The sequence below is a fragment of the Myodes glareolus genome, chromosome 8 (genome assembly GCF_982192425.1).
Source record: "Myodes glareolus chromosome 8, mMyoGla1.1, whole genome shotgun sequence".
Taxonomy (NCBI): Eukaryota; Metazoa; Chordata; class Mammalia; order Rodentia; family Cricetidae; genus Myodes; species Myodes glareolus.
Genome location: NC_142033.1, coordinates 108933907 through 108961856, shown reverse-complemented (window position 1 = coordinate 108961856; position 27950 = coordinate 108933907). Strand labels below are relative to the sequence as shown.

The following is a 27950-nucleotide window of genomic DNA, read 5'->3' as shown; positions in this document are numbered from 1 at the left end:
TCTCTCAGTGTCTGTGCTGCTGGGGTTCTATTTAGGAAGTGGTTACCTGTGGCAATGCGTTCAAGTGTACTTCCCACTTTCTCTTCTATAAGGTTCAGTGTGGCTGGCTTTATGTTGAGGTCTTTGATCCATTTGGACTTGAGTTTTGTGCATGGTGATAGATATGGGTCTATTTTCATTTTTCTACATGTTGATATCCAGCTATGCTAGCACCATTTGTTAAATATGCTTTCTTTCTTCCATTTGATATTTTTTGCTTCTTTATCAATTATCAGGTGTTTGAACATGTGCCGATTAATATCCAGGTCTTCTATTTGGTTCCATTGGTCCTGCTGTCTGTTCTTATGCCAATACCAGGCTGTTTTCAGTATTGAAGCTCTGTAGTAGAATTTGAAGTCAGGGATTGTGATGCCTCCAGAGGTTCTTTTATTGCAGAAGATTGTTTTGGCTAACCTGGGTTTTTTGCTTTTCCAAATGAAGTTGAGTACCGTTCTCTCAAGGTCTTTGAAGAATTTTGCTGGGATTTTGATGGGCGATTTACTCCTTTTTTAAATTTAAAAGTTTTGGCATGCCTTTAATTCCAGCATTCCAGGCCAGCAAGGATATGTAGTGAGACCCTGCCTAAAAACAACATAAAAGCCAGGCAGTGGTGGTGCATGCCTTTAGTCCCTGCACTTGGAAGGCAGAGGCAGGCAGATTTCTGTGAGTTCAAGGCCAGCCTGGTCTACAAGAGCTAGTTCTAGGACAGACTCCAAAGATACACAGAGAAATCCTGTCTCAAAAAACTAAACCCAATAAACAAAACCAAAATTAAATTAAAAATTTTATGGGCTTACCATGTGGTGGTGGTTGCACACACTTTTAATCCTAGCACTCAGGAGGCAGAGGCAGGTCCATCCCTGTGAGTCTGAAGCCAGCCTGGTCTACAAAGGGATTTCCAGGGCAAAGAAAACGTGTCTCAAAAAACAAAACAAATAACAAACATTCTTGTCTGTGTGCCTTGTAAGTGTGTTACCCACAGGAGCCCCAAGGGGCATCGGGTCCCCTGGAGCTGGAGTTACAGGTGGTTTTGACCTGGCATCTTCTCTAACTACACCTGTTTTGTTCAGTTTTTTAAAGATTTATTTTCAGTATGTGTGGGAGGTGAGTGGAGTGCCCTGGAGATGGGGGAAGAAGGGAAGGGGCAGAGAGGGCGGGCAGGAGAGAGGTCTGTTCGGTGGTCAGATCATTGGCTCCTTACACAGAGAACCTGGGTGAGGCTATCCTATCCGTCCCCCGCTGAGCCTGGCCGGGTACTCTGCACACAGCACTGCTGGTCTCAGCAACCTGCGCCGTCTGCAGCTCAGAGCTAGCTTACATCCAGTGCGCAAACTCAGGCCCTGAGAGGGAGGGCTTGTCACACAGCGCAGGATCCAGAGGTTCGTCAGATGTCTGCAACTCTTACTCAGGTCACGTAGAGAGTGTTCTTTGAGACCTTCGGGTCTGTCTGTGTGCATTCTGGGGTCCCTCAGGAATGGACAGCCCCATAGAGGGACTGATATTAGTTGTGTTTGTTTTGACGCGGGGCCTCACGTGGCCCAGGTTGGACAACAATGACCTTGAACTCCTGAAGCTGGAGCCCCGTCTCCCAGCCCTGGGCGAACCGGCAGGCACCACCACACCTGACTTCATTTACTGACTCCCGTGTAGACTCAGGGTGAGCTCAAGCACTTACTGAAAGCCCACTGTGTACCAACCCTGTCCCCAGGCCATCACATGACCTTACCCTCTGCCCTACCCTCACAAGAGGGCCAGCAACCCTCAGCCTCAACTCACAGGCTCTTCCCGCAACCCCTCCCTAACCAACGCCTCGGTCTTTTAGTTTTCTCCTACCCTTCATATTTTTGCACCCTTTATTCTACCAGAAAGCTCTTTCATTTTGGACTGAGAAACTCCTACTCATCCGTCAATGCCCTAGCTCCCATGGCCTCCTCCTCTGAATTAGCCTGCCCTGATTCCTGTGTACATCCCTTCACTAAGAGACAGTCGGGAAGGATACAAGCTGGTAGGCGTCTGTAGTGGCAGAGAGGGGCTCCCACTCCAGACTTTAGGGTTTGGCGTCCCACCCAACAGTTTCCTCTCACTATGGTACGGGGTGGGGAGTAGGTAGGAAGCCCATACTACCCCTCGCTGCCTCAGTTTCCCGTAACTCCAGAGGGAGCGGCGGGGGCCCCTCCCGCCCGGCGGGGATGCTGGGTGGCTCCGTCGGGAGGGGGGGTCCCCGGCGGCCGAGGGGGGCTCAGGAAGTGGCGACCACAGGAATTCGGCGCTTCCACGCCTTATAAGGACATTTGCTCCGCCAGCCAATGGGCGGCGGGGGCGGCGCTCGGCTCTGTCCCGGACCGTCCGCCCGCAGCCGGTCCCTAGGTCCGCCCGTCCCGCGCCGGGTCCGTCGGTCCCGCCATGAGCTCCACGCAGTTCAACAAGGGCCCGTCCTACGGGCTCTCGGCCGAGGTCAGGAACCGGGTGAGTGGGCGCGGGCGCACCGGCGCGGGGCGCAGCCTGGAGCGCACCGACGCGAGCGGGGTGGCTTTGCTCCGACCCCCGAAGGCTGGGGGCGCTCGGGTAAACGGGGGGCTGTGCGGTCTGGGAGGGGCACCCCACTTCTCTGCACCCGGGGTGCTCCTGCAGCCCCGCCCCCGGACATCCCGCACCCCCACCCCGGGGGTCTTTCGCGTCCCGAGCTCCTGGAAGGATGTAAGCAAGACCCCGGAGAGGGCGGGCGGGCGGGAGTCCGGGAGGAGCGACCCCCGCGACCCCCTTCAGCACCTGCCAGCACTTCCCTTTCTCCCCCCCTCGAGCCGTTAAGTTGGGGACGGGAAGGGGGCGGGACCGGGGCCTTCTTAACAGGGTGTGGCTCCCCTCTCCTCTCCTGGGACTCCCCACGCACACCTGGGGGAGGGCTCACGGTGTGGGGGGGTCTCAGGCACAGCGGGACATCGAAGTCAGCAGTGTCCGAGGGACCGACACACAGCAAGGAGTCCTGATCTGATGAATGGGGGGACGGACGGGACACTGGGCTCGCCTTCCGGGTAGACCCGCTCCCGCACACCCGCCTGGCACCTGAGAATGCGGGTTTCACAGTCAGCAAAGCCGGGCCACCCGCCTGGGCATGCTGAAGCTACCAGCCCGGCGCACCTGCGACCGGGACAAGCTGCTGTCTCAGTTCCCACCCCGGGCTGCGGGTCCGAGGGCCCTGATTGATTCCTGCGGGGAGCAGGGAGCTGGACACCTCCCTGGAACAGAGGAAGTGAGAGAGATTGAGGAGAGCGCCGAGGATGGAGCAGTCAGGAGCTGGGTGGGGCGAGGGGGACAGGGCAGTACCTGGGGACTACATAGGGACTGAGGTCGGAGATTCCTTCCATCTCTGGCAGACTGTGGAGCTGGGACGAGGAATGGCCCCAACCAGCCTGCTGGGGTCACAAAGGGTCGCACCTTCCACTGGGAGGGGAGCCCCAGAGACCATTGTGCCTGACCCATGTGTCTCAGTTTACCCTGCTGACCGCCCTCATATCCCGTAGGGCTTTGTTCAGTCCGGTTGAGGGCCCTGGCCACTGGGGAACAGCTGGTCCTGATTTAGACCGGGAGGCCACCGCATTCCTGGTAGTTTGTGGCCAGCGGGCTGGAATGTGCTGCCGGGGAGGGAGGTGGCCACAGCGCTTGGGACTGGGACTCTGCCCCCTTCCTTGGTTCTCAGAGCCTCTAGGGACATGGCCCAGCTGGACCTGGCATGCCTGGCATCCAGGCCCAGCCCCTGCTCATTCCTGCAGGACTGGGCCACTCCTGCAGGTGGGATCAGCTGCTCCCCGCCCCCAAGGCCTTTTTTTCCCCTGTGAGCAGCTAATCCCACTTCAAAGGGTTTAAAAAGGCAATGGGGAAGGGAAGCCCTGTGGGTGGTGGTGCACACCTTTAATCCCAGCCCTCTGGAAGCAGAAGCAGGCGGATCTCTGAGTTTGAGGCCAGCCTAGTATACAAAGTGAGTTCTAGGACAGCCAGGGCTACACAGAGAAACCGCATCCCAACAAAGCAAACAGAAAATAAAAAACGGAGAACTGAGACCCAGAGAGCCTAGAACCCACTGTGGTCCTCTACATGGCAGGAGTCAGGCCTTCTAGTCCACTGGAGAACCTATTCCTCCCGTGAGGTGGGCAGCCAGGCTCCTGGCTGGATCCCTGCCTGTCCAGGCCTGAGATGCTGCAGGGGTAGGCAGGTGTGAGCCTGTGGGAGTGGGTGTGTCTGGGGGAAAGCTCAGAGGTCATGTGGAGACAGTCTTCCTGGGGTGGCCTACTGGCTGGAATATTGCTTAGCCATGACAAATAACAGGCCTCTATCATGCCAGTGGAGGACCTTCTGGAAGCTGTCCTCAGGTCAGAGGTCAAAGCCCCGGCAGATAGGAAGCGCTCAGCAGCAGGCATCTGGCTGCTGGTGTAGCTTTGCTGGCCGAGTGCTGGCTCAGGCTGCATCCCAGGCACTTCCCAGCTGCACACAAGTGTCACCCCAGGCCTGGGGAGGTGGAGGCAGGAGGATTGGTTCAGTGATTCACGTCCAGCCCGGACTACCTGAGATCCTCTGTCCCTTCTCCTACTGTCTGAGAGCTTTGCAGGGTGCGTCCACGCCCCAGCTCAGCCACATGCTCTTTGCTTCTCAGCTCCTCTCCAAATATGACCCCCAGAAGGAAGCAGAACTCCGCAGCTGGATTGAAGGACTCACGGGCCTCTCCATTGGCCCCGACTTCCAGAAGGGCCTGAAAGACGGGGTCATCTTGTGCACGTGAGTGCTCACATGCACACAGCTTGTGCAGTTCTGGTTTTTTCTTTTCTTTTTCTTGTCTTATTGCATAGTCTCTCTTTGGGTTTTCATTCTCTTGGCGTATTTCTTGTCTTTATTTATGTGTTTGTTTTTGTTAGTTGTTTTTATTTTTGGGGACAGAGTTTCTCTAGCTTTGAAGTCTGTCCTGGAACTCATGCTCTAGTCCAGGCTGGACTTGTGCTCGCAGAGATCCTCCTGTCTCCGCCTCCTGAGTGCTGGGATTAAAGGCGTGTGCCACCACCACCCAGCTATTGATCTTACCTTATTTTATTTTATTTAGGGTTTGTTTCAGTTTTACTTCTGAGTTTGTGTGTGTGTGCGCGCGTGTGTGTGCACACGCAAGAGAGATTGGGCCTGTGTGCCCTGTGAGTATATGATGTACATGAGTGCACTTGCTGCAGAGGCCAGGAGGAGGCGCTATGATCCCTGGAGCTGGCTATGAGTCACCTGACATGAGTGCTGGGAACTGAACCTAGGGCCTGGAACAGTGACAATCACCCTGACCTCTGAGCCCTCTTTCTGGCCCCTTGTCATTTTCTGCAGTATTGTATTCCCTAACCGAATTTCTCTGTCCCTGTCTAATGTTTCCTTGTACTGTTGCATTCTCTGCATACTCCGTGCTGTGAGCTATCCTTCCCTCGGCCTTCTCTTTCCCCTTCAGCAGATAACACTTCTGGAAGTTTCTCCATGTTGCATGCTGTGCATCTGTCATTCATATATTCCACAGTTGCACGTGTGGAAAGAAACTAAAGTCAAAATTCTTAGATTTCCCCCAAATCCCATGGTTCAATATTCTATTCCTAGCATCCATCATTGGCAGCTTTATTTGGTGACTGAAGGGAAACTGAGGCTGGGTAGAGGCTGTGAGGTGGCCTGGGAAAGTGTGAGCGTGCTGAGGTCAGAAAGCCAATGGGGGGTCCTGGGTCATTTCTTCCCAGACTCATGAACAACCTCCAGCCGGGCTCCATCCCCAAGATCAACCGCTCTATGCAGAACTGGCACCAGGTAAAGAGCTGGCCAATAGACAGTGGGGGTGCCCCACCCAGCCCATGTGTACAGCATGGCTCACCGCCCTTCCCTGCCTCCTCCCAGCTAGAAAACCTCTCCAACTTCATCAAGGCCATGGTTGGCTATGGCATGAACCCCGTGGACCTGTTTGAGGCCAATGACCTGTTTGAGAGCGGGAACATGACGCAGGTGCAAGTGTCTCTGCTCGCGCTGGCGGGAAAGGTAAGGTCCAGAGAGGGTTAGTGGGCAGCCCAGAGTCACACAGCAAGGTGAACCAGACAAACATAGGCCGGACCTCCTAAGAGTCACTGTCTGATGTGGGAGGCGGAGAGGAGAGAGGAATTGGAAAGCTTGGTAGAGCGGTGGTTAGGCTGGGGGAACAGCACGTGAAGAGATAAGGGTGTGAGGATCAAGGAGGAGTCCCTGTGTGGGGCTTGGACAGATGGCTCAGGTCCGAAGGGGAACAGACGCCTGTGGGGATTGTGTTGGATGTATTTCTGGGGCGTTGTATCCACTGACCTGGATTGAGGGTCCCCGGCTCCCTTCACCCCCGCCCAGGCCAAGACCAAGGGGCTGCAGAGCGGTGTGGACATCGGGGTCAAATACTCAGAGAAACAGCAGAGGAACTTTGATGATGCCACCATGAAGGCCGGCCAGTGTGTCATTGGGCTGCAGGTAGGAATCACCCTAGACAGCACCAAAGGTCAGCCTGTGGGTCACGGCCCCTGCGGGCCTGAAAGAGCCCTTCACAGGGGTCGCGTATCAGATATTTACATTGCGATTCCTAACAGCAGCAAAACCGCAGCTATGAATTAGCAGCGAAACTAATGTTACGATGGGCTTAGTCCCCACAACATGAGGAACTGTATTGAAGGTTGCAGCGTCAGGAAGGCTGAGAAGGCTGGCGTCCACACCCTAACCCCCTCATTTCCCCTGCAGATGGGCACCAACAAATGTGCCAGCCAGTCTGGCATGACAGCCTATGGTACCCGACGACATCTCTATGACCCCAAGAACCACATCCTGCCTCCCATGGATCACTGCACCATCAGCCTCCAGATGGGCACCAATAAGTGTGCCAGTCAGGTGGGTCCTGCCCCAGGCACCCAGGCTGTAACCCCTGTCCGGCTGTTTGTCCCCTGCCTCAGGGTAGCCTCCACTCTGTGACTTTCTCACTGTGTGTGCTTTCGTGTTGTAGGAGGCCAGTCGTTTGTTCCCGGCTGCTCAGAGTTGAAATAATCGCACAGAAACCGTATTATGTGCAATACTGTTTGACCAATAACTTAAGCATATTTCTGACTAACTCTTACATCTTAAACTAACCCATCTCCATTAATCTGTGTATCACCATGTGGCTGTGACTTACTGGCAAAGTTTTGGCTCCAAAGCTTCTTCTTGACTCTGCCTTCTTTCTCCCAGCATTCAGCTTAGTTTTCCCTGCCTAGCTAAGTTCTGCCTTGCTATAGACCAAATTAATTTCTTTATTCATTAACCAATAAAAGCAATACAGACAGAAGGACCTCCCACATCACTTTCGGACGTGACAGCCCTACTCTGTGCCTCAGTTTCTCCCAAGTGTCCACCCCCATCTAAGCTGTTGCCTGTGTCCCTGAGGTTTTGGGGAAGTCTCTGTTCCAGGTGGGGGGGGGGGACAAGGAGAAAGTGGGGTGCTGGTGCTTATAGGTGGTGAAAAAGTCTGATTTATTTTATTTTTGTGCAAAGGGTTGAGTTTGAGATAGGGCCTGACTATGTAGCCTATAGTCTTGAGCTCTCAGCAATCCTCTTGTCTCAGCCTCCTTTTGCCAGGGTTTCCAGGGCCAGGATGAGGCTGAGTGTGTATTGCATTTTGCTACCATGCATGAGACTTTGGCTTCTGTCCCAAGCATGGCACAAAGCGTCATGCTCCCATTGTCCTAGGACTCAGAAAGTGGAGGCAAGGGGATCAGGAGTTCAAGGTCATCTTTGGCTACATAGTGAGTTTGGGTCCAGCCTGGTCTACAGAGCGAATTCCCGGACAGCCAGGACTGTTACACAGAGAAACCCTGTCTCAAAAAAACCAATCAATAACTAAAAAAAAAAATAGAATAAAAACAAAAGGTTGTAGCTAAGCTTTGGAAATCTTGTAGGGAACTGCTGGTATATTGAGGGAATTGGGGGTCCCCTTTCTGAGCCCCTCTCTCCTATCTCCAGGTGGGCATGACGGCCCCAGGGACCCGGAGGCACATCTATGACACCAAGCTGGGCACCGACAAGTGTGACAATTCCTCCATGTCTCTGCAGATGGGTTACACGCAGGGCGCCAACCAGAGCGGCCAGGTCTTCGGGCTGGGGCGGCAGATCTACGACCCCAAGTATTGCCCACAGGGCCCAGCAGCAGATGGGGCACCTGTTGGGGGTGACAGCCATGGCGAGGGCCCTGAGTACCTGGCATACTGCCAGGAGGAGGCGGGTTACTGAACACCCAAGGGTGCTGGCTCCCCATATCAGCATCCCTGCGTGGGTTTTTTTGTTGTTTGTTTTGTTTTATTTTATGTGTTTTCGTTTTCGTTGTGTTGTTTTGTTTTTTGAAACCGGGCCACACTTTGTGGCCCTCTCTGGCCTGGAACTTACTGCAATCCTCCTGCCTCGGCTTCCTGAGGGCTGAGAGGAGAGGTCTGCATTCTCTGTGCCCCTCCTCACCTGTAATGCCTTGCTTCCTTCCCAGGATGGACCCACCCAGTAAGCAACATGGGGGTACTTGATAGAGTAGCCAGTTGTAGATTTCTCAGAAGGCTCTGGAAGAGCCTAAACCCAAAGAGTTCTGGTTTCCTCCTCTCTTCAGTTGGTGGTGCGTGACCCATGGAGACTGCAGCAGTCTCAGTGAAAAGAAACAGGGCTTTTGTGTTTTGGTTGTTCCCCCTAAGGTATGGGGGTGCACCTGGGCCCTAAATACTGCAGGCATTCTGAGGTACTGCATTTGCTGTTCCAAGGTCCCCAGATTCCTCTGGGTTTCCACCTCCCCGCTCCCGCTCCTCCTGCACTGGGCTGATTAGCCGTGCTGGACTCCACCCCTGCGTCCAGAAGTGCTGCACCTGACCCACAGGGGCCTCTGCCGGATAATGTGAAATACCTGTGTGGACCAAAGCCAATAAAAACCTCCGTTTCTAAGAGTAAAGGGTATTCCTGAAGTTGGTGATGACCGAGGGGGGCCGTGTAGAAGCAGGGGTAAGGAGGAGAAACTGAGACCCAGTTGAATAAATGATTTAAGGTCAGGGCTAAGGTGGAAGAAGAGGCTGTGTCCTTCACCGGCTCCCTCTAACTCCAATACATCCTCAAAACTACGACTCTAAAGCCAGGGACTTCAGAGCTGGGTGGATCCTCCTCTCCATACTCATTCTGGTTTTGTGAAATAAACCAAATATTTTTTTTTCCAAGAGTGGGAAACATCTGGGGATTTTTGCTCAAAATTGGGCAACTATTAATTCTAATCTTAAAATATTGGGCCGCTTCCAGGTTCTAATGAGCCCGTGGAGGCTGCGTGTAAAAATCCTGGCTAGGGACTGGGGAGCTGCATCGAGGTAAAAGGTTGGCCCCACAAGATGGAAGGCAAGAACAGACTCCAGGAAGTTGTCCTTTGACCTCCACAGATGTGCCAGGCACGCATGCGTCCTACCCCAATAAACAAATTAAAAATAAAGGTCACTCATGGTGGCACACGCCGTTAACGCCAGCACAGAGGAAACCTCCTCTGAGTTCAAGGCCAGCCTGGTCCACAGTCATTTCCAGGCCTGTCAGGGCTAGCAAGGTATGAGCCAGTCTCAAATAAATATTTAATAAAGAGTCCTTGGGGGCTGGAGAGATGGCTCTCCAGGTTAAGGGCACTGGATGCTCTTCCAGAGGTCCTGAGTTCAATTCCCAGTAACCACATCATGGCTCACAACCATCTGTAATGAGATCCAGCACCCTCTTCTGGCCCACAGGGATACACGCAGACAGAACGCTGTATACATAATAAAAAAAAAAAAAAGTAAGAAAGAGTCCCTGGGCAGAGGAGACAGAGGATTCCCCTGTAGGGGCGAGCAGCCTTTTTGAGGTCTAAACTCTTGGAGGTCCTCCACGTGTTTGGGTCCCTGGGAAACCAACCTGACGCAGGCAGAAGCCTACGATCTCTTTAAGAAACCCGGCTCCGCGCGCCCGGGTTGAGGTCCCGCCTCCTCCAATGGCAAAGACGTGCGAGTGGCAAGTGCACTGTCCAATAGTGGCGCTTGGGGGCGGGGCTGGTGCGGCCCGGGGCTCCGGGTTGTGAAGGGCGTCGCCTGCAGTTGAAGGGGGCTCCTCTTAAAGGGGCCGCGCACCCCTGCCGCTCCCGGGCGGAGCGGAGGTGGATGGAGTTTGGGGGCCTCGGAACGGTGAGGAGGACCCCAAGAGGGTGGAAGGTGGGGTCTGGCGAATTGGGGTGTTGTGGGGTTAGGGTGGGCGGAGCCACGTTCCCTGATACTTAGGGGTTCCAGGCGAGCCCCTACTCTGCCTCGCCCTTTCTTTCCCTTCCCGCGAGTGTGGGTGTGGGAAAACTGATCACTTTCTCACAGCGGGCATCTGGTCACCTAGAGGGACCTTGGCCTGCAGCGCCCCGCTTTCCAAATGATTCCGGTCCTCCCACATTCCCAGATCCCCCTGTGTAAAAGATAAACGTCCCCACGGAAGCCGCCAATTCCCATGTAGATGGTTAAACATTGGTCAGCCTCAGTTTCCCTGTCTGAATCATGAAGTAGGCCACAGGCAGAAGTTCGGAGAGGGGCGATGGTCCCAACCCCCAGCCGGAGGTCGCCTGCTCCAACCTTTTGACACTTGGGGGTGGGCCCTCGCTCGTCTCCGGTTTCCTTGAGAGCGTGACTCTGCCCCTTTTTGAGCCTCAGTTTCCATTTCTGTAACATAGAGGGCCAGGTGGACGTGAGACTCGGTCTGCACTGGAGACAGAGGCTGCGGGTCTCACCGTGGGTCGCTGGGGGCCGTGGGAGCCGAGACTCAGGTCCCGGAGGAGGCTGAGGGTGGAGGTCAGATTCCGAGGTCTTAAATCCAAGCTCCTCCCCCTAAGAATGCGAACAGGGTCTTCCAGACCCCAGCTTTCATCCTGTCCAGAGCGATAGCCCTTCCAGCCAATCAGCTACGAGGACGGCTGCGGGCCGCGCTCCCATTGGTCACTCCTTGATGTTTGCGGGGCTCTCTTTACGGGCGAGTCCTGCAGCTCAGTGCGAAGGGTGGATGACTGGTGGATTGAAGGATGAAGATCAGAGACCATCAGGCGTTGCCTTGAGCCACACAGCTCATCCTTAGCCTATTTTGTTGTCCTTTCTGCTCTGTTCTTCGTCCAGAGTCGTCATGGCTTTCTGCACACAGCTGATGCTCCTCCTGTGGAAAAATTACACGTATCGAAGGAGACAACCGGTAAGGCCAAGATAAGCAGGTGCGGGGCAATGGCAGCTGTCTGTTCATCACGGTCCCACAGAGTCTCTACACATTTCCACCCCAGATCCAGCTACTGGTGGAGTTACTGTGGCCTCTCTTCCTCTTCTTCATCCTGGTGGCCGTCCGCCACTCCCACCCCCCACTGGAGCACCACGAATGTAAGACCCACTGTGTGCGCCGGGCGGTGGTGGCGCACACCTTTAATCCCAGCACTCGGGAGGCAGAGGCAGGCGGAGCTCTGAGTTCGAGGCCAGTCTAGGGGTCACAGAGAAACCCTGTCGAGAAAAAGAAAAGAAGGAAGAAGGAAGGAAGGAAGGAAGGAAGGAAGGAAGGAAGGAAGAAAGAAAGGAAGGAAGAAAAAAGAGGCCCACTGTGTGTCGTAGGAGAAGGACAAACCTCTCCTGCCAAGCCTCGAGCTGGGGTTGAACTGGGTGATAGTCTACGAGGGAGGTGACTCTGAGCTATTGCCTCTTCCCCCAGGCCACTTTCCAAACAAGCCGCTACCATCTGCGGGCACCCTGCCCTGGCTGCAGGGCCTTATCTGCAACGTGAACAACTCCTGTTTCCAGCAGCCAACGCCTGGCGAGAAGCCGGGGGTCCTGAGCAACTTTAAGGATTCGCTGTGGGTAAAATGGGCGGGTGGGGGCTGGCTCATGAGTGGGGTTCGGGACTCGAGCCCCAGCTCCCATCCCGTCTGCCCCCAGGATCTCGAGGCTCCTTGCTGATGCTCGTGCAGTGCTGGGGGGCCGCAGCGTTCGGGAGATGCTGGCTGCTCTAGGGAAACTGGTGCCCCTGCTCAGAGCCACGGGAGGTGGAGGTAGAGGAAGGTGGAGCCCTCAGAGGGCTGTGGATCGGGCAGGGGGGAGGGGAGGGAGCACCGCAAGCTGCACTTTGCCTAACATTGGCATCCCCTCCCCTCAGCCTGGCCACCAGAGAGTAACCTACCAAACAAGCAAGCTTCAGTGACCGCTGAGCTCAAAAAGATCCTGCAAGGGGTGAGGAGGGGTTGGCACGGTGAGGGACTCCTGGAATGAGCCCTTGCACCTTCTACCCTCCCCTACCTCATTTGTAAAAGGGGTGTGATGGATGGAAGCTGAGACTGGGGGCAGGGGGGGGCTCAGTGGGGGGAGTGGAGTGCTTACCCGCCCAGCGCTAAAGAAGCCATGGACTCCTTCCCAACTCCTCTGGCATCTCAGCACTCAGGAGGTGGATACAGGAGGATCAGGAGCCCGAAATCATCCTTGGCCTGAGGACCAATGAGCAGTCCTCCCAGGTCTCTGCCACTTTGCTCTCTTGCCTGCAGGCATCACTGGATGTGCTGGGTGAAACCCGGGATTCCATGAGGGAGTTCTTGAATGCCACCAGTGAGCTTATGCAGGAGGTGAGAGGCCCCAGCCAGTCTCCACCCCGGGCCAGGAAGCCGAGGGAACCTAAAGGGGCACCTGACTGGGTCCCTGCCCTGCTTCAGACTCCAGTGTGTGGGGGCACATTGTGGTCGCCTCTGCACTCCAGGGGCTGGGCGGGGCAACTGTGAGCTTGAGGCTAGCCTGGGCTACCGAGTGAGGCACTGCCTCAATCAAACAAACAAAAACAAACAGACAGACAGAAGGGCTGGCGATGTAGTTCAGTTATTAGAGTGCTTGTAACTCAGTTGGTAGAGCATTTGCCCAGCACGATTCTACTCCTAGTTCCCCATAATGCTCCCGTCATTCCAGCGCTCAGGACATAGAGGATACATAGCCAGTAAGGCTTGCCAGCTACATGAGACTATGTTTCAATAAAAGAAAATAAATAAACAAAAAGAGGGGTTGGGACATTCTGCAGGAGGTGTCCAGCACCACCTGGTGACCTTTCTCTAGGTCCTGGTGCTGCCCAGCCTGCTGGAACTCCGGGCTTTGCTGCAGAGGCCCCGAGGGTCAGCTGGTTCGTTGGAGCTGGTTTCAGAGGTCTTCTGCAGTACCAAGGGGCCCAGTAGCCCAGGCGGCCTCTCCCTCAATTGGTATGACGCCAGCCAGCTCAACGAGTTCATGGGTCCAGAGCTGGCCCCTGCTCAGCCTGACATCAGCCTCAGTGAGTCCCTACAGCAGAGTTGGGTTCTGCATGGGCCCGGTGGAGGGTAGAGGGACGCAGTGGGACCTCATGTTACACCCTGCCAATACCAGGCCCTGCCTGTTCCAAGTTCATGGGGACTCTGGGTGACCATCCTGTGTCGCGGCTGCTCTGGAGGCGCCTGAAGCCATTGATCCTTGGGAAAATCCTCTTTGCCCCTGACACGAACTTCACCCGGAAGCTTATGACCCAGGTGAGACACAGGAGCCATTGGGGGACAGCCATCTACACAGGTGACCAATAATAGTGAAGTCTTTGATGTGGGCCTGGGGGTGTGGTCAGGGTGGAGCCCCGCCTAGAATCACCAGTGAGGGGCTGGAGACATGGTTGGGTAGAACTCCCTGCCTAGGATTTCTCAAGAGCTCTTGGGGGAGGGGAGGGCTCAGTGGTGAGGGGGGTCACTTGGTATACTTCCCTAAAACTCAAAATACAAAGAAAAAAAATTAAAAAGTAAAACACAAGTTAAAGCAATGGCTCTTTACAACCTGACCCAGCACTCATAAGGAAGCTGAGGCAGGAACATCTGGAGGTCCAGCTTAAGCTATAGTGGGAGACACTGTCTCAAAAATAAGAAAAGCCCGATGTCAGTGGTGGACACCCTTAATCCCAGCACTTGGGAGGCAGAGGGAGGTGGATCTCTGTGAGGGATGCACAGTGAGACTCAGTGATGATGATAACGACGATGGAGGTCCAGAGGTGGAGGGGCAGAGCATGGCTGCGTCAGAGCAGGGATGTGGAAGGCAGCCTCGAGCTGATCTCAGATGCCCACTTGCAGGTGAACCGGACCTTCGAGGAGTTGGCTCTGTTGAGGGACCTACAAGAGGTCTGGGAGGTGTTAGGACCCCAGATCTTCAACTTCATGAATGACAGTTCAAACATGGCCATGCTTCAGGTGGGCTGGGCTGGAGGCAGCCCCTTTGGGAGGCTGTAGACAGAGCGACAGGAAGGGGTAGACAGAGGCTCCTCCTCACCTGCCACTTTCCCCTTCCCCAGAGGCTGCTGGAAGTGGAGTACCCAGGGCCACCGCGGGAGCAGCAGACACCCAGAGGCCAGAAGCAGTTGGAGACTGTCAGAGATTTTCTGGACCCTAGTAGGGGTGGCTACAGCTGGCGGGAGGCCCATGCGGACATAGGGCACCTGGCAGGAATACTGAGCCAAATCATAGAGGTGAGGGGTTGTCATAGATAGTGGAGTGGGGGCCAGGCAGTGGTGGTGCACGCCTTTAATCCCAGCACTCGGGAGGCAGAGGCAGGTGGATCTCTGTGAGTTCAAGTTCAGGCTGGTCCACAGACCGAGTTCCAGGATAGGCACTAAAACTACAGAGAAACCTTGTCTCAAAAAACCAAAAAAAAAAAAAAAAAAAAAAAAGGTAGTGGAGTGGGCTTCTCTGGTGACCTGAAAGGGACCAGCGGCAGGATCCTGGAGGATGAAGCAAAGAGACATCTGGGCTTCATTTACGTCTGAAGAGGGAGTCCACTGGTCGTGGTATATGGTCATCTAGGGGTATGAGGGAGAAGGAACTGGGGACTGAGGGTTCAGTCACACCCCAGAGTCTGGAATTCATGTCGTCCCTCCCCCACCCCAGTGTGTGTCCCTAGACAAGCTGGAGGCTGTGCCCTCAGAGGCAGCTCTTGTGTCCCGTGCCCTGGAGCTGCTGGGTGAGCGCCGCCTCTGGGCAGGCGTCGTCTTCCTGAGTCCTAAGAATCCCCTGGGCCCATCTGAGCTGTCACCTCCATCCTTGGGTCCTGGCCACCTGCGATTCAAGATCAGAATGGATATCGATGATGTCACAAGGACCAATAAGATCAGGGACAAGTGAGGGGGAGAGCCTGACTGGAGGGGGAGGGGCTAGGGTGTGGTGGGCGGGGCCAAGACCATGCCTATTGGAGGTGAGAGATGGAACTAGGTGTAGCCAAGGGTCTGGGATAAGGTGTTGGGGGAGCCGCGCTGTGGAGATAGGGAGCTGGCCAAGAGTGTTACTGAACCTGGGAAAGGAAGGGCGATGGAAGGGAACCCTGCCCATTTCTTTACTTCCATGTAGCTTATCCCTTGAATCTGATGTCTCCTAGGTTTTGGGACCCCGGGCCATCGGCAGACCCTCTCATGGACCTTCGATATGTGTGGGGTGGCTTCGTGTACCTGCAGGACATGCTGGAGCAGGCAGCTGTGCGTGTTCTGAGTGGAGGGGACTCGCGCACAGGCCTCTATCTGCAGCAGATGCCTCACCCCTGCTATGTGGATGACGTGTAAGAGCTCCCTTGCGTCCCGCCTGGGCTTTGTGGTTTGGAGGGACCCTGCATGGGACCGGTAGAGGGCTCAAGGACCCTCCAGGGTTCCAAGGTCTACCCATGAAGAAACAAAGTGACCTGTACTGGGAACTGGCACCCTCTGGCTAGATCAGCCCTATAACGATGCTGCTAAGCCTGCAGACCCCAGGATGATATTTGTGCACACCCGTGTGTGCACCCTGAGCAGGGGTCCTTCAATTGCGCCCCACTATCCCACCATTTTAGGTTCCTGCGCGTGCTGAGCCGGTCTCTGCCGTTGTTTCTGACTCTGGCCTGGATCTATTCGGTGGCGCTCACCGTGAAGGCAGTGGTACGCGAGAAAGAGACCCGGCTGCGAGAAACCATGCGCGCCATGGGGCTGAGCCGCGCGGTGCTCTGGCTTGGCTGGTTCCTCAGCTGCCTGGGACCCTTCCTGGTCAGCGCCGCGTTGCTGGTGTTGGTGCTGAAGGTGAGGAATCCTCACCTTCACCTCACGCGTGGTGTGAAGCTCGGGCGTGCATCCCCAGCACCCATCTCGGAATGGAATCCTGAAAGTCTTGTGCTTTTTCCCAGCTAGGGGACATCCTTCCTTACAGCCACCCGGTTGTCGTCTTCTTCTTCTTGGCGGCCTTCGCGGTGGCCACCGTGGCTCAGAGTTTTCTGCTCAGCGCCTTCTTCTCCAGGGCCAACCTGGCAGCTGCCTGTGGGGGCCTCGCCTACTTCTCCCTCTACCTGCCCTACGTGCTGTGTGTCGCCTGGCGCGAGCGCCTGCCCCTGGGCGGCCTTGTAGCTGCGGTGAGGGATGTTCTGGCCTGCGAGGGGATAGACGCCCGCAGAGTGTGGCCAGCTCTCTGACCCACTCCCTCTCCCCTCAGAGCCTGCTGTCTCCTGTGGCCTTCGGCTTTGGATGTGAAAGCCTAGCGCTGCTGGAGGAGCAGGGGGATGGGGCTCAGTGGCACAATTTGAGCAGGGCCCCCGCGGAGGATGTCTTCAGTCTGGCGCAGGTGTCTGCCTTCCTGTTGCTGGACGCCGCCATCTACGGCCTCGCCCTCTGGTACCTGGAGGCGGTGTACCCAGGTGGGGAACGTGCCTGCTCACTGGAGGCTAGAGACTTTGCCTCCTGCTGTTTGGTGTCCGGGTTAGTGCTGCCCAGGATGGGTGGAGCTTTCTGCTGCTCACTGTTTCTTTCCCTCCCACAAGACATCACATTTTAGGGCAGGTCTCAGGGATATTGAGTTCCTAGAGGTTCATTTCCTAGCTGACGGGGCCTCTAAGGGGCGGGTCTGAGGCAAGGAAGTGGGCGGGGCTTCCTGCCACTCTTCCTTGACGTCGTGATTCTAAGTGTGTGGCCTGGAAGTCCTCACATCTCATGAGTGTGACAGTGTAACCGCGTGTCCCTTTCCACCAGGCCAGTATGGGATACCTGAACCATGGAATTTTCCCTTTCGGAGGAGCTATTGGTGTGGGCCTGGACCTCCCCAGGGTTCTGTCTTGGCCCCAGACCCACAAGATGCCAAGGGTAAGGCCCTATGACGATTAACGACTTTTTGCTGATTTTGACTCTCCCTTCTCTCCCTTAGAAAAACCAGTCCTGCAATTTTAGGGCAGGTGTCAATCCCCTGGACACCCCAGATCTCCAGGCCCTGGTTATGTCCCCTAGGGACCTCCCCTAGAGCATCGTGCATGCTAAGCAAACATTCTACCACTGAATGGCTTCTCAGCCCCTCTTTGCTGGGATCTAGACAGGGACTGTATCCCTGAGCCATGTCCCCTGTTCCTCCGGCTTCTGGGCAGAGGCTCTACCACTGAGCCACAACCTCGACCCTATTACATTTTGTTTTGAGACAGAGTTTGCAAGCTGCCCAGGGTGACCTTAAAGCCTTGGCATCCTTCCTTAGCCTCCTAAGTAGCTGAGTTGGTGCCCGCACTGTGCCCATCCCCCGGAACTCTTATAGAACCCTAATTCCACTGGCCAGCACTGAGGGACCCCAAGGTCCGGCGCTGACTGTGTCCTCCCTCCGCAGTTCTGGTGGAAGAGCCACCACCTGGCCTCACTCCTGGAGTCTCCATTCGTGGTCTGAAGAAGCATTTTCACGGCTGTCCACAGCCAGCCCTACGAGGACTTAGTCTTGATTTCTACCAAGGCCACATCACTGCCTTTTTGGGTCACAACGGGGCCGGCAAGACAACTACACTGTGAGCTGCCAGCCCCTATGCCTCTTCCCTCAGTCCCCATCTGTCCAGTGGAGCAAGCATTGGGGCTGGAGTTCCCAGGGGTGCAGCGGAAGCGGGAGCCGGGTCTGGTTCGGACACACAGTAAACGGATGATTTGGGTTCCTCCAATTCCATCCCTCTCCTGTAAAAAAAGGGCACACATGTCCCCATTTTTTGGCATGGCATTCAGCAGCCACCCTGTAAGTGTAGGTGACCGTTCTGTCCGTACGTGAAGGGCAACTTCGCTGAGATCTCTGAACCCACAGGTCCATCTTGAGTGGTCTTTTCCCACCCAGTGGTGGCTCAGCCTCCATACTGGGCTATGATGTGCAGACCAACATGGCAGCCATCCGACCCAACCTGGGCATCTGTCCGCAGTACAACGTGCTGTTCGGCATGTGAGTCCTGCGGGCCTGGAGGGCGCGGTGGGAGGGGCCTGGAGGGCGCGGTGGGAGGGGCCTGGAGGGCGCGGTGGGAGGGGCCTGGCATCAGATGAGACGCACCCGTCACACACCCCCACACCCCCCCCACACCCCCGGCCACAGGCTGACCGTGGAAGAGCATGTGTGGTTCTACGGCCGACTGAGAGGTGTGCCTGCGACTGCCTTGAGGCCCGAGCAGGAGCGTCTGATACAGGACGTGGGGCTTACCCCCAAGCGGGACACACAGACACGGCACCTCTCCGGTGAGCCAGCTGAGAGAGAATGCCTCCGTGGGAGAGGGGCACTGAGGTTCACTCGGGTGGGGAAGGGAGAGTAGCTGGGTGGGTCACATTAGGATTGTCACTCTCTCCACCCAGGTGGAATGCAGCGAAAACTGTCTGTGGCCATTGCCTTTGTGGGTGGCTCTCGTGTAGTTATCCTGGATGAGCCAACTGCTGGCGTGGACCCTACTTCCCGGCGTGGCATTTGGGAATTGCTACTTAAGTACAGAGAAGGTAAGAGCTGGGAGATGGGATAGAATAGCCTGAGGTTCCCCTGGTTTCTACTCGAGGGGGGGAAATGCTTTCTACCTATTTTCTACTTATGAAATGCTGGGATGGGGTTTTGAGGGATGCTCAGGAGTTTGCTGCCCAGGCTTAGGCGATTCCTGGGAGACACTGGGGAGCACAGAGGTTTACACGGACTGGACCCTCATGTCCAGATCGCACTCTCATCCTCTCCACCCACCACCTGGATGAGGCGGAGCTCCTGGGAGATCGTGTGGCCATGGTAGCGAACGGCTCTTTGTGCTGCTGTGGCTCCCCACTTTTCTTGCGCCGACACTTGGGCTGCGGTTACTACCTGACCCTAGTGAAGAATGCCCCGTCCCTCAACACCCAGGACTCGAAGGTAAGGGCTAGAGCTAGCCCCTGAGCCCTATGCCCAGCTCTGTCCTGCAGACATGGGCCATTGTCTTTCTCTATGAAGGGAGACAGCAGTGACCCCAGCCAGAAACAGAAGCCAGACAGCAAGGGCAACATGGCGGGGTGAGCGGCTCAGGGGATCCCTAAGGGAATGATGGGGGCTGGCAGCCACTTAACCCATAGCAACAGAGCTCACGACCCCAAACTGGGTGCCTGTCCTGCGTCCACAGGGACGACCCTCAACCAGGGGACCTCGGACAGGAGCAGCCAGGCCCCAGCTCCTGATGTGGCCCCCCTCACCCCAAGTACACCCCAGATACTAGATCTAGTACAGCGTCATGTTCCTGGAGCTCGGCTGGTGGAGGAGCTGCCCCACGAGCTGGTGCTGGCACTGCCCTATGCGGGGGCCCTGGATGGCAGCTTTGCGATTGTCTTCCAAGAACTGGATCGGCAGCTGGCAGCTCTGGGGCTCGCCGGCTACGGGGTCTCAGACACCAGCCTGGAGGAGGTATGGGACCTGGTGGGGTTTCGAAGGATGAATCGGAGTTTGCTTATGGGTGGCAAGGGGGCGCTCCAGGCAAGAAGGGCTCTTAGGGAAGGTGGGCAGCTTAGAGATGGCTTGAGGAGGTTTAGGGGGCCAAAAGGTATATGGGGGTCACTCCTGTGAGTCTCTTGCTCTGTCTCCTCAGATCTTCCTAAAGGTGGTGGAGGATGCACACAGAGAAGGTACGCCATAGCTCTGTAGCCCTTCAGCAACCCTAGGTTCAGAGTCAAGCCTGCCCTCGGCTGGCTCTGCCCTCGCTCTGAATCCTGGCCCTTTCTCCCCTTGAGCTCTAACTTCGTCTTCCCAGGAGGCAAGACCCTGTCCCCAGCCCTGAACCTCTTTGGCTCCACAGGTAGTGACCCCAGACAGCACCTGCACCCTCGCTCGGCCACTCTGCAGCCCCACACAGGGCCAGAGGCTTCAGCCCTGGAAAATGGGGAGCTGGGTGAGTCTCTCGCGTGCTCGCCACCCCCACTCTCATCCCCAGGCACCAGGTTCGGGAGTTTAACCTCCCATCCCCCACAGCCAGGTTGATGTTGGAGCCCCAGGCCCCACAGGGCTCCACAGCTAGCGCTGCCCCGCTGCAGGGCTGGACACTGACCTGCCAACAGCTCCGGGCTCTGCTCCACAAGCGTCTTCTGCTGGCCCGCCGCAGCCACCGGGGCCTGTTTGCACAGGTGACGAAGCCCTGCTTGTATTCCAGAGGACATGCGACTGTCCTGGGGTGTCTGCTGTCCCTCCTGGCTGTGCACTCGGGGACTTCATTTCATGATAAATCCATTCCTGCTGTTTGTGGAGGGTGCAGGGAAGCCACGGGAGAGGGCGCAGGGTAGGATGTGTGGAGGTGGTGCTGACAGCCTTGTCCCCCAGATTGTGCTGCCGGCTCTCTTTGTGGGCCTGGCCCTGCTCTTCAGCCTCATTGTCCCTCCATTTGGCCAATACCCGCCCCTGCAGCTCAGCCCTGCTATGTACGGCCCCCAGGTCTCCTTCTTCAGGTGGGTGCTGGGCACAGTGGGCAGGTGACGTGGGTGGGTGACAGGGTGGCCACGGTCACAGTGCTGACCTGTCACCCCACAGTGAAGATGCCCCTGGGGACCCTAACCGGCTGAAGCTGCTGGAGGCACTGCTGGGGGAGGCCGGGCTGCAGGACCCTAGCATGCAGGGCGGAGCTTCCAGGTGAGGCTAGCCCAAGTAACTTTCCTTGGCAATCCCCTGCCCCCGGCATTCCCTCAGTTTTCCCCCGGGGCTCTGCCTCAGTTTCCCTCCATGTCTGTGTCTGCTAGCGCCCTCTCCCAGCACCCACAGCCCTTCCTGACTCCACAGGGGATTCGAGTGCACACACTCCTTGGCCTGCCACTTTTCCGTCCCTGAGGTCCCTGCGGATGTGGCCAGCATCCTGGCCAGCGGCAACTGGACTCCAGAGTCTCCATCCCCAGCCTGCCAATGCAGCCAACCTGGAGTGCGCCGCCTGCTGCCGGACTGCCCAGTGGGAGCTGGGGGGCCGCCGCCACCACAGGCCATGGCTGGCTTGGGGGAGGTGGTCCAGAACCTCACTGGCCGGAATGTGTCCGACTTCCTGGTGAAGACTTACCCCAGCCTGGTGCGCCGGGGGTAAGTACCCAGGCTCTGTGTGCCCACTGCCCAGCCTGGTGCGCCGGGGGTGAGTACCCAGGCTCTGTGTGCCCACTGGGGAAGCTGATGGGCCCCGTGCCCCATACTGACCCTTCCCATTTGACTGTTTTTCTGTTTCCTGTGTGTCTCCCACAGGCTGAAGACTAAGAAGTGGGTGGATGAGGTCAGGTGAGGCGGGGCCTGGTGCAGGAAACCCTCTGCTGGCCTGCCGGCTCTCCCAGCTCCTCACTCTCCCTGTCTCCACCCAAACCATTTCCCAGATACGGGGGCTTCTCCTTGGGAGGCCGAGACCCAGACCTGCCCTCAGGGCGTGAAGTGGTCCACACAGTGGCAGAGATGCGGGCGCTACTGACCCCCGAACCTGGCAGTGCCCTAGATCGTATCCTGAACAATCTCACTCAGTGGGCCCTCAGCCTTGATGCCCAGAACAGCCTTAAGGTGGGAGCTGGGGCCGGGAGGTGAGGCGGCTAGGGGGATCCAAGGCCCTTTGCTTCTCTGGACCTCATGGTTCTTGCTCTACTCAGATCTGGTTCAACAACAAGGGCTGGCATGCCATGGTGGCCTTCGTGAACCGAGCCAACAATGGACTCCTACATGCCCTTCTACCATCTGCCATGGCCCGCCGTGCCCACAGCATCACTACGCTCAACCATCCTCTGAACCTGACCAAGGAGCAGCTGTCTGAGGCCGCACTGTGAGTCCATCCATCTGCTCTCAGTGTCTGTTGTTCAGGGGTGTAGGTGCTGGATTGGAGCCTTCCCTGTGCCCTGAGCTGGTGCCAGAATATCATCCCAACACTGGAAAGGCCAGGTGTTGGTGCACGCTTTTAATCCCAGGACACAGGAAGCAGATGCAGGGAGATCTCTGTGAGTTTAAGGCCAGCCTATGTAGAGAGACCCCGTCTCAAAACAAACAAACAAAAACAAAGCAAACAAAAAAGCCAACGAGACTTTCAGAGTGAGAAACATCCAGGCATCCTGGATCTTATTCTACTTATACCAAAGGTCCAGACCTCACGGAACTATATTCCCAAATAGCCGTGCCCTCTCTGCTGCTGGGGAATCAATCTCAAAGACCTGACATCAAGCCCCGTTCTTCTCTGAACCACCCCTGACCTCCCACCCCCAGGATGGCCTCCTCAGTGGACATCCTTGTCTCTATATGCGTGGTCTTCGCCATGTCCTTCGTCCCAGCCAGCTTCACCCTGGTCCTTATTGAAGAACGTGTCACCAGAGCCAAACACCTGCAGCTGGTCAGCGGCCTGCCCCAAACCCTCTATTGGCTTGGCAATTTCCTCTGGGACATGGTATGTGTGGCTGGCCACCTGGTAGGGGTGGGTGGGCACCTGGTCACAAGGGAGGGGAGGGGAGGGGAGGCCCTCCAAGCTGCTGAGGTGATTCTGTCTTGGATACAGTGTAACTACCTGGTGGCAGTGTGCATAGTGGTGCTCATCTTCCTGGCCTTTCAGCAGAGGGCCTATGTGTCCCCACAGAACCTGCCCGCTCTCCTGCTCCTACTGCTGCTGTATGGGTGAGACCCCCTGCCCTCTTGTGGGAGTGGGGAGATCTATAGTAGCTGGAGAAAAAGACCCTCAGGCACAATAGGACCTCAAGAGTGATGGGATTCAGGGGTTGGAGAGATGACTCAGTGATTAGAAACACTGGCTGCTCTTTCAGAGGACCCAGGTTCAGTTTCCAGGACCCACATAATGGCTCACAACCTTCTGTAACTCCATTTTCAGGGGTCCAAAGCCCTCTTTTGACCTCAGCAAGCACCAGGTACACACATGATATATGTACATAGAGGTCACAAAACACTCACATAAATAAAAATGAATAAATCTTTTTTTAAAAAAAGCCCAAGGTGGTGGCACACACCTTTAATTCTTTAATTCTAGCACTTTGGAGGCAGAGGTAGGTGGATCACTGAGTTCAAGGACATCCTTGGCTACATAGTGAGACCAAGAAAAAACAAAAAGGAGTTTGAATTGGGAGCTGAGTCAATGTGGCCTTAAAAGCTCATCACATCCTGGTACATAACACAGATCTGAGAGGGGTTATTCTGGGGGCCACCCAGTGTGTAACGTCACCAATGGTACCTGCCACCCTTCCCTTTCAGCTGGTCTATCACGCCTCTCATGTACCCAGCCTCCTTCTTCTTCTCAGTGCCCAGTACAGCCTATGTGGTGCTCACCTGCATCAACCTCTTCATTGGCATCAACAGCAGCATGGCCACCTTTGTGCTAGAACTACTTTCAGATCAGGTGGGATCTTGTCACAAAACCTAGGGCTGGGGTTGAGTTCGCAGGCACTGTTGGGCTTAACCGCTGACCTGCTAGGCTCTGCCTGCCCCTGAACAGAACTTGCAAGAAGTGAGCCGGATTCTGAAGCAAGTGTTTCTTATCTTCCCTCACTTCTGCCTGGGCCGAGGGCTTATTGATATGGTGCGGAACCAGGCTATGGCGGACGCCTTTGAACGTTTGGGTAAGAATGTCTGTCAAGCGGGGACTGTGAACAGCACTGTTGAGAATTCTACCTCCAGACTTGATTATGTGAGATGCACCGCCTTTAACCGGACCATTTTATGTGGCACAGAAATGACATCAAATTAAAGGTGAAGGAAAGATAATTAGAGGGTCATTTCATGAAAGGTCTGTGACCACACATTAAAGGAGATGTCTAATAGTCTAAGTCAGTTATACCCTAGCAGTACAGGCCTTAGTCAACTTTTCTTGAGTCTAGGATAGTCTAGGATGGGGAACAAGACCCAGTCCTTCCTGTCCCCACAGGAGACAAGCAATTCCAGTCACCCCTACGCTGGGACATCATCGGCAAGAACCTTCTGGCCATGGTGGCCCAGGGGCCCCTGTTCCTCCTCATCACACTCCTGCTCCAGCACCGTAGCCGCCTCCTGCCACAGTTAGTGGGGACTAGGTGAGGGTGGTGGTGGCTAGCGTCCTTCCTTGGGTCATTCACCTGTCTGCCCTCAGACCCAAACCGAGACTGCTGCCACCCCTGGAGGAGGAGGATGAGGATGTGGCTCGAGAGAGGGAGCGGGTGACCAAGGGGGCCACCAAGGGGGACCTGCTGGTCCTCCGGGACTTGACCAAGGTAGGGCCAGGGTGGGGACAGGTGCTGGGTTGAGGGTGGCACAGGCACTCTGTCCCCTCTCAAGAGGTCCCACCCCTGCAGGTGTACCGTGGGCAGAAGAGCCCGGCTGTGGATCGCCTGTGCCTGGGTATCCCCCCTGGAGAGGTGAGTGCTGGACTGGGCAAGGCTGGAGGCTGCCCACTGTTCGGGTTGCTCCCACCTGTCTGCCCCTCTCCAAGCCTGTTCGGTGATCTCACTGTACATATCATATTTTATTACCTAATTTTTAAACTCATGTTTATTTTTGTGGCACTAGAACTAGAACCCAGAGGCTCAGATGTGCCCAACCGAGGCTATCCCATACACCCAGAGGCTCAGATGTGCCCAGCCGAGGCTATCCCATACACCCAGAGGCTCAGATGTGCCCAGCCGAGGCTATCCCATACACCCAGGCCCTGCTGAGCTACGTCCCCACTCTGAGCTCCTAACTGAACCCTCGGCCCCGATAAGGCACCTACTATGTGCTCACAAGTTTTGAGCACCCACTGTGGTCACCGGGCAAGGACACCCTTTCTCACGCACGAACAGCATTAGTTGGATCTTCACACTGTACACAGCTGTGTCAAGTGCCTCTCAGTTAAGACGTCTTAGGCACCTGTCCTGCCTCCGAGGCTTGCACAAACTCGTTTACTGGCTGTGGTTCACTGGCTGCCTACTAGGGGGTCAGAACACATTCGTGAACACTTGTGAGCCTACTGAGGCAGGAGGATTTGATGTTCGGGGTCACCTTTGGCTAAATAGGGAGTTCAAAGTCAACCTGAGTTACATGAGACCCTGTCTCTAAAACCATAAATAACTAAAACAAAGACCATACCTTGGGTGCCCAAAACCATTCTCTGCTAGGTGGGAGACTTCTGCCTCTCCCAGCCCCCACCCACCCTTGCCCTCAACACTGGGGGATGTGGATATGCCCCCACCTGGGACTGTGAAGGGTTGTGGTTCTCTTTCAGTGTTTTGGGCTGCTGGGCGTCAACGGGGCAGGGAAGACATCTACCTTCCGCATGGTTACAGGGGACACACTACCCAGCAGTGGCGAAGCAGTGCTTGCGGGCTACAAGTAAGGGGCTCCGGGTAGGGGCATATGTCCCCGAAAAGTGGTTCTTCCCCTGTCGGGAAGGATGTGCTACTTCGCCAGGCTACTCCCTGGGATCTGTGTCCCTCTGTGGATGGTTCGCGTGCCCTGGGACTCCTTGGCTCTCCACAGACACCCATGCAATCCTGCATGGATGGCCTTCCAGCTCTTGAGCCTCCTGTCCCCACCCCCAGCGTGGCCCAGGATCCAGCTGCCGCACACCGCAGCATGGGCTACTGTCCCCAGTCTGATGCCATCTTCGATCTGTTGACTGGCCGGGAACACCTCGAGCTATTTGCGCGCCTGCGCGGGGTGCCCAAGGCCCAGGTTGCCCAGGTGAACAAGCCGCGTCCCTCTCGGTATGGCCTCGCCTCTCTCTGTATGGTCCCGCCCGCGCTCACCCTCCCCCATCCCCACCCACCCCCACACCTCCGCAGACAGCGCTCTCGGGCCTGGTGCGCCTGGGCCTTCCTAGCTATGCAGACAGACCTGCGGGTACCTACAGCGGAGGCAACAAGCGGAAGCTGGCGGCAGCCCTGGCTCTGGTTGGGGACCCAGCCGTGGTCTTTCTGGTGCGTGGAGGCGGGGACTGAGTGGGTTGTGAGTGGTACCCGAGTGGGATGGAGCCTGTCCTTAGCGAGGTGGGGTCTGAGCTGATGCAAACCTTAGGGACGGTGCCTGTACACGACTGGGGCCTTCATTTGGGCTTGGCCTGAGCAAGGTGGTTGAAGTGTGCTCTGGCTTAGACGGAGCGGAGCTCCAGTGGGCAGATTTCGAGCCGATCAGGGACTGTCACTGGGGTCCCACCTGGTTCAAGGTCTGCCCCTGCTTTGCAGGACGAGCCCACCACAGGCATGGACCCAAGTGCGCGGCGATTTCTTTGGAACAGCTTGCTGTCCGTGGTGCGCGAGGGCCGCTCCGTGGTCCTCACGTCGCACAGGTGAGTTCCATGCCACACTCTGAGAGAGCTCAGGGTTGGGACAGAGCCTGGCCCCTGAGCAGGCAGGCTGGGCCCAGCTGTGCTCACACTGTCGCCCACAGCATGGAAGAGTGTGAAGCGCTCTGCACACGCCTGGCCATCATGGTGAACGGCCGGTTCCGATGTCTGGGAAGCGCTCAACACCTCAAAGGCAGGTGAGCAGGGCGTGATGGGCAGGCTCATCTGCCTGGCCTGTGTCGGGGAGGCGGGGGTCGAAGGGTACGGGATATAATTGGCGCGCCGAGGTTGTGGGTGGGGCTAGAAGGGCTAATCAGGTCTTTGGATGTGGAGCCAGAAGAGTTGGGTGTGGACCCTGGAGAGTTAGAAAAGATTTGTTGAGTAGGAAGAGCTTCTGCGGGTCCCGGAGGGTGGGTAGGTGGGGTTCGAGGACTCGGGCGGGACCAGCTAGGGGCGGAGCCAAAGGATAGAGAACGGAGTCACTTGTAGGGGTGAAGCCAGAAAGAGTTGGGGGGTGGGGGGCGGGGGGATTATAGGTTGTGGGCGGGTTATATTGTATATGGGCGTGGCCGCTTAGATGAGTGGGCGTGGCTTCCAAGCAGAGCAGAGTGAGGAGTTGGGCTAGATCAGGCCTACAAGACAGGCTAGAGACAGGTCTAGCGGATGTAGGGAGCAGCGAGGCCTGCATCCCTGCTCCTGTTCCCTCCAGGTTCGGGGCCGGTCACACACTAACCCTCCGGGTCCCACCGGATCAGGCCGAACCAGCGATAGCCTTCCTCATGGCCACATTCCCGAGTGCTCAGCTCCGGGAGGCGCATGGCAGCCGTCTGCGATTCCAGCTGCCACCTGGGGGCGGCTGCACCCTGGCACGAATTTTCCGCGAGCTGGCCGCGCAAGGCAAGGACCACGGTGTGGAGGACTTCTCAGTTAGCCAGACCACTCTGGAGGAGGTGACATAGGGACCCGTAATTGGGCCTGAAGGGAAGAGCTGAGGACCTCACGACCCTGGGCTGACATCTCCCTCCCATGCCTTTCTGTTCCCTCCGTGTCACCGCCCTGTCAGGTGTTCCTGCATTTCTCCAAAGACCAAGGGGAAGAGGGGGAGGACAGTCAGCAGGAACCTGGAGTCGAGAAGGTTTCCACACAGGGCCTGAAGCACCCCAAACGTATCAAGAAATTTCTGGAAGACCCTAGCTCTTTGGAGACCATGCTCTGAGCATGCCTGCCTTGGGTTGAGAGGTCCTTGAGCCACACAGGGCTCCCTGGGGGAAATAAAGAGAACCAAGAAAAGTGAGATTGCAGCTGTGTGTTTGTGTCTTAGGAGCCCTGGCTCTGTACCGAGACGCACAGACTATTGTATGTACAGTGTGTGCATGTGTC

General features: G+C 56.4%; 2 protein-coding genes across 2 annotated transcripts; both read left to right on the top strand.

Annotated features, from left to right (window-relative positions):
- Positions 1–2351: 2351 nt before the first annotated feature.
- Positions 2352–9010, top strand: Cnn2 (calponin 2). The gene is made up of 7 exons (XM_048459772.3): positions 2352–2505; positions 4688–4809; positions 5787–5853; positions 5941–6078; positions 6415–6531; positions 6796–6942; positions 8047–9010. Exons 1-7 carry the CDS (start codon positions 2443–2445, stop codon positions 8311–8313), a joined length of 921 nt encoding a protein of 306 aa, XP_048315729.2. The 5' UTR covers positions 2352–2442; the 3' UTR covers positions 8314–9010.
- Positions 9011–10094: 1084 nt separating this feature from the next.
- On the top strand, positions 10095–27864 carry Abca7 (ATP binding cassette subfamily A member 7). Its single transcript, XM_087909419.1, has 47 exons — positions 10095–10244; positions 11208–11280; positions 11366–11459; positions 11782–11923; positions 12006–12118; positions 12223–12296; positions 12605–12682; positions 13161–13371; positions 13464–13603; positions 14186–14302; positions 14404–14577; positions 14996–15225; positions 15480–15656; positions 15924–16146; positions 16251–16472; positions 16553–16754; positions 17086–17196; positions 17702–17873; positions 18158–18289; positions 18437–18576; positions 18691–18828; positions 19035–19222; positions 19301–19360; positions 19469–19744; positions 19926–19962; positions 20133–20225; positions 20306–20457; positions 20651–20775; positions 20858–20956; positions 21104–21391; positions 21548–21580; positions 21673–21850; positions 21937–22106; positions 22541–22718; positions 22827–22942; positions 23531–23675; positions 23772–23895; positions 24201–24330; positions 24402–24522; positions 24604–24666; positions 25512–25618; positions 25828–25969; positions 26071–26205; positions 26470–26573; positions 26675–26767; positions 27280–27520; positions 27634–27864. The coding sequence occupies exons 2-47, from the start codon at positions 11215–11217 to the stop codon at positions 27784–27786; spliced, it is 6507 nt and encodes a 2168-aa protein (XP_087765545.1). The 5' UTR covers positions 10095–10244; positions 11208–11214; the 3' UTR covers positions 27787–27864.
- Positions 27865–27950: the final 86 nt, after the last annotated feature.

Bases quoted from the DNA above. Each gene is read 5' to 3' on its own strand.
- Cnn2 (XM_048459772.3), top strand. From the start codon at position 2,443: ATGAGCTCCACGCAGTTCAACAAGGGCCCGTCCTACGGGCTCTCGGCC. The intron at 4,810-5,786 runs GTGAGTGCTCAC...ATTTCTTCCCAG, and splicing joins GACGGGGTCATCTTGTGCAC to ACTCATGAACAACCTCCAGC. The intron at 6,943-8,046 runs GTGGGTCCTGCC...TCCTATCTCCAG, and splicing joins CCAATAAGTGTGCCAGTCAG to GTGGGCATGACGGCCCCAGG.
- Abca7 (XM_087909419.1), top strand. From the start codon at position 11,215: ATGGCTTTCTGCACACAGCTGATGCTCCTCCTGTGGAAAAATTACACG. The intron at 11,281-11,365 runs GTAAGGCCAAGA...TTTCCACCCCAG, and splicing joins CGTATCGAAGGAGACAACCG to ATCCAGCTACTGGTGGAGTT. The intron at 15,226-15,479 runs GTGAGGGGGAGA...GATGTCTCCTAG, and splicing joins ACCAATAAGATCAGGGACAA to GTTTTGGGACCCCGGGCCAT.